The 11,473-nt window shown below is 36.2% G+C and overlaps 1 protein-coding gene across 1 annotated transcript; it reads left to right on the top strand.

Annotated features, from left to right (window-relative positions):
• Positions 1 to 3,005: 3,005 nt before the first annotated feature.
• On the top strand, positions 3,006 to 9,546 carry LOC113810046 (hydroxyacyl-coenzyme A dehydrogenase, mitochondrial). The gene is made up of 6 exons (XM_027361730.2): positions 3,006 to 3,202; positions 4,424 to 4,699; positions 4,844 to 4,981; positions 6,862 to 7,024; positions 7,472 to 7,588; positions 9,178 to 9,546. The coding sequence occupies exons 1-6, from the start codon at positions 3,086 to 3,088 to the stop codon at positions 9,297 to 9,299; spliced, it is 933 nt and encodes a 310-aa protein (XP_027217531.1). The 5' UTR covers positions 3,006 to 3,085; the 3' UTR covers positions 9,300 to 9,546.
• Positions 9,547 to 11,473: the final 1,927 nt, after the last annotated feature.

Here is an 11,473-nt window from a genome sequence, read left to right as displayed (position 1 = left end):
TTAAGAAAAAATAATCTATGTCCAATAGCAGATTAGTTTTGTTTCTCATGGAAAAGTCTGAGTTGTCACACTTCAGATAACAGTGATGTATTTTCATGAATATCTGCTATAAAGGTTAATTTGTTCTACTCATTTATTCATGCATATGTTGATAAACTGTAAAGATAAGACCAGAATGCCAAAAACTAATATAATTTTTGGGGGGATATCGATTATTTTTGGTTTTTGATATCTTAACACCTGATGTAATCAGTTTTGTTGATAAAAAGATGAGCTACTCGGAGCATCACATAAATTAAAAAGTGAGGTGGAACTAAATCATCTCTAGTGATTACTTCATTTATTACGTCAGGTTTACTCTCACCTTCAATTATGTGGGATAACTCTATGGTACTGTAGGTATGTACAAGGTCTGGAAGGCATTTCTTTTCTCCACTAAACAATAAAGCCCTTTTTTGCACTTGATGTCAGAAGACAAATGCATGTTAATTCCCATTATTACATTTTATCAAGAAAACAAATGGAAATAGAAGTGTAGAGTCACTAAATAAAGCTATGAATGGGAAATCCCATCTAAAGACTGAATACCAACAAAAATGTGATTATGCACAATATTATGCACAGTATTCATTGTCAACTAGAGCATTCAGAGTATGCAAAGAGCGAATTCATATCAACATGATGCTGAAATTAGTCAAAAGATCAGTATAAGTAAGGTCGGATTTCTTTGATTATAGTTTTAACAAATAGGATAGAATATATCAGAAGCTTTTACTGCAAACATTCATAATTAATTACAGTTGTTCCATCACGAGTTGCCATTTTGAAATCCTGTCATATACTACCCGTTGTATTGCCTATAGATTTCCAGGGTAAATCACCTGAGAGAAACGTGTAATATGAAAAATATTTATTAATCTGGACAATTACTAATAGGGAAAATGAAGAACACCTCAGTACTTATTTCTATGGGCGCATACATGCGTGGTTGAGCGAGGAGGATTCCATTCTATTTCTTGTTGAATGAAAATGTTTAAAGAAGGAATAAGTGTATTTCATATCTGTTATTACCTATCTTTAATCAGCTTTAAATTGCAGCTAAGTTGCTCTATTTGATTAAGACATTGGTAACATTGAAAATTACTAAATACCATAAAGTAGTTTCTATACTGCCGAAATTGATTATTCATAATCGATGGTAAAAGACGTCGCGGATCTTCAGTCACGCTTCGTGAGGAGAATACACTCTCTCTCTCTCTCTCTCTCTCTCTCTCTCTCTCTCTCTCTCTCTCTCTCTCTCTCTCTCTCTCTCTCTCTCTCTCTCTCTCTCTCTCTCTCTCTCTCTCTCTCTCTCTCTCTCTCTCTCTCTCTCTCTCCCTCCCTCTCTCTCTCCCAAGTGCGTCATGATTACTATTCATAAGGCAGTGATTACATTCGTCTCTCAGCATTGTCATCTATCCAGATGTATAAACTGTTTATTGAAATAAACATGCGGACTAGTTCTATACTTCTAAATCCTGGTAAACTATCAATATGATTCGAGGACGACGAGAGCAAACGCACGGACACAAAATTGTCGCGGTAGCGATGTTTTCTCGCGCTTTCACATATCTTCGCTTATTTAGGTCATTATCTTATAAATGTAAATTTTCATTCTACGAAATTGTAAGCACGCAATATTCTAAAAAAGAGAAGATAGTAAACTATAATACATTTTACTTATCAGATAAGTAATGAAGATTAAATTATATGAACAATAAAGAATAGGAACCTTCATCTCAGAGACAGGAAACACATTATCAACCGATGATGTGTGATACATCATGGCGTTCTCCATGAGCTGCTATAGACTAACATCAAACATCTCGTTTTTCTCTGAATATAAAATTCTACTCTTTACTTATCATTCAGTCGTTTTTGAGAAATGTACCCTGTATTATCAAATCAAATCGTCATTTCTTTTTAAATTAGAATTGTTGCATTACATACATATTTAAAGTAGCAAAAAACAGAGGCACGTTATTATTAGCTACTTGCAAGGAAGACTGCTTATCATATTGACATATATCCACATTAGATGACTCAATAACTGTCTTCTCAACCGTCTGTTTCATCTGGGAATGTTATTTTTTTTTTTACCTTATAAAAATCTTTAATAGTTCTCTCAGTTGTTCATTAAAAATCTCCACGTTTGGCTTTACAGAAAGTCATGTTCATTTGAGTGATATCGAATCCTTTTGTTGAAAGAAATAGTAATCCTTTTTTCTATGTATATTCTGTAAAAAAAAAAAAAAAAAGGAAATAGAATTCTATGAGTAGCTCCATGAGTCACTTGAATAGGTATTTGGCTATCCAATATGGGATTTTATCGGGAATTAGGATAGGTCTATCATTCACATAGCATCAAGTTGTTGTAATTTGATGGAGGTTGTAATTTGCGTAATCCCATGCCTGATTACAAAGATCCCTCGATTTGTGTATGTTCCCCTAATGGTCAATGAAATTATGTATATTGAAAGATTATCATCGCATTTCTGTATTTTTGACGTGTGCCGTCAGCTCTATATAACACTTTTTCTTTTATGCAGCGAAGGCCAAGCGGCCGGTTTGTTAAAATTCTACGAGGCCCAACCCAGTGAATATTCATTACACGGACATGTACATACACTGAAATAGATGCATATCTATTAGTATTAGTATATGAATATGCATGTCCCTATATACAAATATTCATTGGATCGGGTCTCGCACAATTTTAACAAACCGGCCGTAGGTTTATTATTTAGACCTTGGCACAGGCTGCCTACTGATAAAGAAATATCACGAAACTAAACTCACTCGAACAACGATTGCCCGTTAACAGTTTCTCTTGAAGAACAAGAAGTAAATCATATGGAAATAAAACCCAACAAAAATATTATTGACGCCCGATTAAGAATTGAAAACGCCCAAAGCAGCAAAGGCAAAGGCAAGAACCGAGTGAGAAGCGAATTGGTAACACTTGCTCCCTGACACTCGTAGTAGGGGATTAATCGCGTCGCTGGCAACACTTGACTCCTTTGCTCTCCTCATAATAGTAAAAAAGATGTCTTTTTTCACCGCTCTCACCACTAGGACTTTCTCCAGCTCGGCTAGAATGGCAGCTGCAATTAAGAATGTTACCGTCATCGGAAGTGGCTTGATGGGCGCAGGAATTGCTCAGGTAAAGACTAATGGTAATTTTTAGATAGAAACTTAGAGACGGAATTCTGCCGGCCGGTTGTGCAGGAGTGATGAGACGGAAATCGGGATGAAATCGCTTTTATTTTCTCGTCGATTTTGTTTCTGGGGTCAGGAGTTGGATAGACAGTATGCCTTTTTATGATTGCGTATTAATGGGACAAGTAATTTATGCAGAGGTGATGAACGGTATTTAATAGAACTTTTCGATACTGTAGTTAGGCCTAATGAGTTTTATTGCTGTCATTGTTGCCATGCAACATTTAGATATAGAAGTAAAAGCATGTAAAAAGGTGAATGAGCTCGGTAGATGGCCAGAGGTTTTGTGATGGCTTATATCTTTTACAGCTTCCTGCCGTCTTGAAAAGAAAAAGCAGGTGCCATAATGACTCTGCATTGCTCCACTGATTAGATAATAAGTTCACTTGTAGCTAAACCAAATATCAGTGTTTGGAATGTGATCATATGATAATGTAGAAGTAAAACAACTTGTTGATTTAGGCTAGCCTTGTTTTATATTTAGTTGATAAAAAAGTGGCTCCCAAACTAGGAATAATGGATGGCACCTAAGGGTGCCTCATGGCTTCAGAATGAAAATAAAGATTTTTTTTTGGTTTGTGGCACATTACTCCAATTACAATATCTCACAAATGGAATATATCACAAAGGAAATCGTAAACATTCAGAATTTTGGTTTTGCTTGCTTAATTCAGTTACATTGTCTAGCATTAGTTTGTATTAGATGTTATTCTCAATGTTCTCAGAAGTTTTCTGTCATTTGAATGTGTTTATTTTACTTTTGAGTCATGAGTAATGATGTTCTCTGCTGATACAGTAAGTTCATGTAGGGTATGGGGTTGAGAGATGTTGCAAGAGAGTCTTTGCAAATTTTGGATGGCATTGCTAAAAGTTTTGGGACCACTGGTAGTGAATGTAAGTTGATATTGTATGTGTAAGGTGGATTAGGTTCCTTTTATACTCTAATTAGTTACTTTTTTTCAAAATGTGTAAATGACCAGCTATAATATTTGGAAGAGTGGAGTAATTAAAATTGCCTTGTTTTATTTGTACAGAAGTCATTAGCAGTAGATCAAAGTTATTCAGAAATATCAATTTAAAGTTTTGTTTTGAAGGTTTTGTGTAATGTAATTATTTATGACTTAATATGTAAATAAGGAGTTTAATTTTTATTATCACTCCTCAGGTGGCAGCCCAAACTGGCCACACAGTGACCATGGTTGATATTGACAAGGCAGCTGTGGATAAGGCTGAAAAGAGAATTGCTGCATCAATTCAAAGGGTTGCCAAGAAGAAATTCAGTGGCGATGAAGGTGAAGCAACCAAGTTCATCTCGGAAGCAATTGGCCGCCTGAATACTTCCACAGATGCAGTTGCCTCTGTGGGCTCGGCTGACTTGGTTGTAGAGGCTATTGTGGAGAACATTGGGGTCAAGCAGAAGTTGTTTAAGGAACTAGATCAGGTTAGTTTTCCATAAGTCATACATGGACTTCTTTATGAAATGTGACATACATAGGCATATTTGTATGTTTGCATTAGGTTTTGTATTGACAATGAATTTGATTTGGTAGGAGATTATTTTACAGGTAGCTTTCACTTGTTCCAGGCTGCTCCAGAGCACACCATTTTTGCATCCAATACCTCATCCCTTCCTATTGGCAAGATTGCTGAGGTTACAGATAGGAAGGACAGGTTTGGCGGCCTGCATTTCTTCAACCCTGTGCCAGTTATGAAGCTCTTGGAGGTATAACACTTTTGTTCTGAATCTGTAAAGGTCTTCATTGTGGGATTCTTGCTTGTGTTCTTGTGATTATTAATGTGGATCATGACTAAGGTATTTTGATTTTAAAGAAATATAATTTTTATCAGTTTAGAAGAGAAAATATAAAACCTAAAATGAGAATTATACAAAGGGTGTTTATCTTTGGTAAGAAACAGCCTTTTTTATATTCGTAAAGTCATGGAAATTCAATGGAACTGTCAAGGTAAGAAACATTTAGTTTGTTCCACAGCGAGTTGATGATGAAGTTGGTTCATTTGCTTCTGTTAGGACAGCTCCATGAATATTACTGCCAAAACTTAACTGTAGAATCTGTGTTAATTTGTTGAATTACTTAATCGTTTCTTGCACAACTGTTTTGTCATACTGTCCAATGTCCAGCATTCTCTATGGGGATTTAGAGTATGTTTACAATTTTTTAGAATTTGTAGAAGTTTGCTTTTAATACCGTAATTTTTCTTATTTTTATGATTGTCCTTTTTCGACATCAAATGAATATATGGCATGTGCATTGTAAATGCATAATACATGTACATCCTTTTGTTGTATTGAGCTTGCCCAAGAAAGAATGAAGGAAAACAGTTTAGCTATGAACCAGTTTGATGGTCTACATTCACTGTGGAACAGGCAACCAGAGTCTGACTTTGCATGCAGAATGACAATTTTGAAGGCACGCTGAGATTTCCTTTTGCACCAAAGGAAGAGAAGATTGAAGCAGTGAAATGAAAAGGTGAGGTATTTGTAATTTTATTTGCATTATTTAAAACCAAACTAAAATTATTGGTTTCTGTTAGGGCCACTAATTTAAAGGAGAAGAATATGAAGTAGATGAATTTTGGAGATGTAGGAAATTGACTTCTGTTCCCGAGTCAATAGTGAAAGAATTGAAGGTTATAAACTGCAAATGTTCAGCTTTTATAAGTCTGACATGGGGTTTACAATTTAGTATTCTTGCAGTTGTAAATTAAAAATAGTATCAGACAACATCCAAGGCCAAATTACTTTAACACATGTGTCTCTACTGCTGAGCTAAGCCTTGCCCTTTTGATATAATTTCATTTTTTTTTTTTTTTTCTTAGTTTGTTTTCTAATGACTTTCCTCTGTCACCAATTAGCTATTATCAAAAAGAATATACTGAAGAAATATTTACTGTAGAAAATTGCACAGATTGACAGGGTCAAAAAAGGGCAAAGACTAATGATGTCATCGTGTTTAGCCAATTAGGGTGTGCCCTGAGATATCTGGTATAGCAAGATAATTATTTGTTCAGTTTACGTGGTATTTTTATAATTACCAGAAGTAAAACAAAAATCTCACTCCCTTGTTTATGAAACCGTGTTTTATACCATAAATAGCTGTCAGAATATTCTAGGAGAAAAGTCTGTATAATTTTTATGTTGAATAGGCTAAGGAGAAGTGGAGCTTCTGGTCTATGTACCTTGACTCAAGATGAAATGCAATGAAATACAGGTAAAGATTTGTATAACAAAGATTGGTAGATTTCGCACATCTTTCCCAGGATGTGTGAAAGTATTAAAAAAATATAGTAAATACAATAGGATTTTGTGGTTATCAGTAGGTTTAAATGAAAAATATGCTGGCTCAAAATCAGGATTTTTGAAAAAACAAGAAAATACAAAAAAGGGAATTTGAAAGGTACAGTTTGACAGGGTAAATATAACCCTTATGATCTATAAACATAAAAGACCATGTAGGTAGGTTTGCCACTGAACATTTCTTCCTTAATGTAAAGAGCTAGTTGTAGGTACTTGTGATTACCTGAGTTTGATATAGTCTATTGGAATTTAAGGTATCTTGATTTTAATTTCTTTAACCCTTGCAGGTGGTGCGGATCCCAGAAACTTCTCAGGACACATACGAAGCCATGTGTGTGTGGGGAAAGAACATGGGCAAAGTGACTGTCGAATGCAAAGACACACCTGGATTTATTGTCAACCGCTTGCTGGTGCCTTATATGTTTGAATCTGTTAGGATGCTAGAGAGAGGTACAGTTGCTTGATTGATGCATTTTAATTCTTATTTGACATTCATGGTGCACACATACTCTGTTAACAGAATGGTTAGGTTCAGTGTTCAAAGATATATTCATTAACCCTTTGGTAATGAGTGATATGGGATAACCAATTATGTTTTACGAGCCCAGGTATTGTTTGGCCAAATTAGAGCAGGACAATCGTCCAAGCACTTAGTAACACACTCTGATATATGCATGTTCTTGCCAGACTTTCCCAGAAGCTTTATCCTTCATTCCAAGTATTTACCTGTGAATGTAGTTCAGTGGTCTCATTAATTCTGGCCAGAGTATTTGTAACATTTATGAATGAACGAATGAGAATAATTTATAATTTATTTTTATTCAATTGGCAGCACAATGTTTGTTACATAATATTTAAATGTCTTCTGTTTTATAACTATATTACTTTTAATTGCAGGAGATGCAAGTGCCAGAGATATTGATGTAGCTATGAAGCTTGGTGCTGGCTACCCCATGGGGCCATTTGAGCTCATGGATTACGTTGGTCTTGACACTGGAAAGTTCATTATTGATGGTAGGTACACAACAAACTGCTGGCTGTGCTGTAATAGTTTTCTTTTTAATGTTGGTTTCACTTGTTGAGTTTAAGGCAGTTCTCATTTGCTTCAGTAACTTAGGGAAGATGAAATTGGACTTGATGTACCTTTAGTGATCAATAATGGAGATTACTATGCCAGCTAATCTGCAATCTCTGTAAAGTGCATTCTTGAGGTGCTAGTGACAGGTCTGATAGCATCTTGCGAAGAAGGAAGTTTCATTATATGTGGGAAGAGAACTGCTTCAAACATTGAATGGAAAGTCCATAATCTTATGCAGTACCTTTAGTTGTAAGTAACAAGTCTGTCTCGCCTTTTATTTGAATTCCTTAGTGTATCGCAAAAATTGTTGTTAACCCACTTGTGCTGGGTATCACACATATGTGATGGCTAGAATATGAACTATTGCCGGCTGTCCACTGATATGATGCAAGATGGGAGCTTGCGCTCTGATTTTGTTGCCTGAGGCGTGTGGGTAGGTTCTCTGACTGGCCTGTGTGCTGAGTTTGATACTGGAAATAGGGATTATCACCTTCCAAATGGACTGTCTTGGGTGGGTTAAGTTAAGGAAATTGTTGGTAGTCCTTGATTATTGAACTTCAGAAATGTATTTAATGCCTTTTAGATATTATCAGATCTTATTTATAGCAGAATATTTTTTTTGGCCATACAGGAAAATAGTATCAGATATGCAGGTTAATTAGTTTCTTTATTTTGAGGCTAAGGGGTTCAACATTTCGGTAGTGCCTTCAATGTGTATAAAGTACAGGTTAGCATGTAGTATACATCATTCACAAAGAAAAATATTTATAGACCAATATATTGATTTTATTCATCAAAAATCTTAGGGAATATCTATAACAGAGGACATGATACTGCTGATCATTATCCATTTGTGGTGAGGGCTTAATGCCAGAAAAGCAGAGTAGTGGTTAGGACACTGTCTGCTAATATTAATTTGGTTGATAAAGAAAACTGACCTGAGAAGTGGATTTTAACTGAATGAAAGCTAGAGGAAAGGGACACTGAATAATTAGCAAAATTAGTTTTGACAACGAATACTGGAATTGTTTTTTTTATTTACCCAAACCTTGAGAGATGAATTTCTTGTCTCTTCAGGGACGTCACTTAACTATTACCCACCTTTTACAAGACAATTAGAATGCCCTTAGTGGTGGGTAAAGTTTTCTTTGATGTTCTGTGGATGTGGTTTATTTGATGGGACACCAAGAGCAGCAGCAAGTATGCCCATGATTTAGTGACCATAGAATTTCTTGGTTTTCATTGATAAGACAGATGTGAATGTAGTTGTCTTGAGTTTTTATTTTGTGTGATAATGATTTTTATTATTATTATTATTATTTTTTTAATGAATGATATTAGTGGTAACTCCCAAGCAGTGCTGTTTCACATGTTGCTAACTTTACTTTGTTGAAAGACAAAATTGATAGAGGAATGGATGTTGTTTTAAAGTGCAGTAATTTTTTTGATGCAGTGAAATTTGATAAAGAGAAGTTCTAGTAAAGATATATTGAAAACCTTACAGTTGATATTTATTTATTTTTAGGTTGGGCTAAGGAATACCCTGAGAACCCACTCTACCAGCCTTCTGAACTTTTGAACAAGATGGTTGCAGAAGGCAAGCTTGGTGTAAAGTCTGGAGAAGGTTTTTACACTTATAAGAAGTAAAGAAAGCAAGACTAGCTTTGCCCGGAAATTGGCAAATGAGTGATGTAAGGAGAAAGGAAGAGCACTCATTTGAAGTTGTCCTGAATACTGAAGATAGAATATTCTGTTATGCATTTTTCTTTGCAATACTAATAGTCATGAATCTGTACGGAATATTAATATTTTTCTCTTATAAGATCTATATGCACATCAATGCAATATTGTTAATACTGTATTTGTACGTTTAAAAATAAAAAAATATTTTCTATGAAGTGTCTTGCTTCACCCAGAATGTACTTTTTCATTTTAAACCATAAACTTGTTGCTTGTTTATTCAGGGACTGCAACAGTACAAATAATGATCTTGGTATCAAAATATGACAGCGTAAATTTCCTTTCAAATCTGAGATTTCTAGTATCACTGGACTCAAATTCCCTTGTTTTACAAAATTGCTTGCATTTCAGGGGCTGGTAATTGTTGACCAGATAACTTTTACAGTATTTTTTAATAGTACAACGCTAAATCGACATGGCCTACTTCGATTCCTGCGGAAGCACCTTCTGACTGTTTCTTAATAGACGCACATGCACACACACGCACACGCACATGCAAAATATGAACAATAATTGGTAGGAGCAATCCTACAATGGTATAGCATTGTTGTACACAAAGTAATAATGCATAGTAATATCAACAATATGATTAGCAGCCAGATGTAGATAAACTTCATATATTCATTGCATATAAAGTCATTCATTATGTGGAAGCCTGTGGTTAATTATGATTTTACTATCCTATAACCCACAATCCCCTGCTTGTTGTAGAGGGGAGCTCATGCGACAGACTGAGGCCAAATGCCTTGGACCTCTACCGTTGCCTCCACTAATTTTACATAGTCTTTTCTCCCGTTTTCCTTTTCCTTCTTTTCTTCGTTCTGTCTACATCCTAAGGTTGAGAACCGTACTAAAAGAATGAAAGGCTTGCGTTTAGTCAAGTCCTGAATTGCCATTGTACTCTATTTGATCTTCCCTCTTTACCCTTTACACTACCATACTAATTTGTGCTCTACAACTCAGGCCCACCACTCTGGGTTGATGGACTGCATGCATTCTAGTGACTTCTAGGGAAAAGGAGTATTTTTTCAGCATCAATCTCGGGCCCAAGAAATAAGAAAAGGGCTTTTTTTGCATTTTCCTCCCGAGAAAATCGAGGAAAAAAGGTTCTGCCCAGGTCAAAAACACTATACTTTGGACATGGATATTCTTATCACCCTGATTACAATTTCTTCTGATTTATTGTTTCATCATTGTTTACATCCATTGTCAATTGAAATTATTGACACTTCTCACTTGCTTTTGTCTTTGAATCCAATAGTCATATCCTTCCCCTAACTCCATGAGTCATTTGTGGAACTTATGGTAGCAATTGAAATTCTGTTTCTGAAGCAGCAGAAGCCTTTTGTTTCTTGCTCTATGATCTTACTGACTGACTGTTTTATTGTACTGTACCCTGGAAATGGGGGTCTGCTTTGTCATTCCTGAGATTGGGTATATATGAGAAAAGGGGGTAAAATAATTGAAAAAGCCTGTGAAGGACCTGAGAAGAGGGGCGTTGAAAATTGGAGCTCTTCCTGAGATAGGGGTGTTTTTTTTTTTCAAAAGTGGTGATGAAACATAGGGCATATACCCCCCCCCCCCTAAAATGGCAGAGTGAAGGGGGGCGGGTATATACCCTTTGACATCGAACATTTTGTCCTAATCGTCCCCCCAAATCCCTTGCCCGTTTTTGTCGTGGGGGGCCTAGGAGACAGACTGAGACCCAATGCGGGAGATCTCCCCTGCCTTGGATCTCAGCCCTTGCCTCAACTAATTTTGCACGGTCTTTTCTCCTTCTTTCTCTCTTATCTTCCCCAACCCTTCCCCTATCAAACTCCTAAGACGTAAGAGCTGTGTTGAAAGGATGAAAGGCTGACCTCGTGCCAGTCATGAAAGGCCTCAGGGAGCCATGGACACGGTATTCCTTGATAAATCATTTTGCCATTACCCATTACAGGGACCCTGAGGGGTGGACCGTTTTTTACCTTCCCCCACATAAAACCAGGCTTACCGTGGCCAGTAATGAAGATTTTGTACCCTTATTAGGGGCACTGAGGCTTGCCCCTTTATCAAATAGCCTCTCTGAATCTAAATCCTCC

Source organism: Penaeus vannamei, chromosome 33 (genome assembly GCF_042767895.1).
Source record: "Penaeus vannamei isolate JL-2024 chromosome 33, ASM4276789v1, whole genome shotgun sequence".
Lineage (NCBI taxonomy): Eukaryota > Metazoa > Arthropoda > Malacostraca > Decapoda > Penaeidae > Penaeus > Penaeus vannamei.
This window is presented reverse-complemented; position numbering and strand designations above follow the sequence as displayed.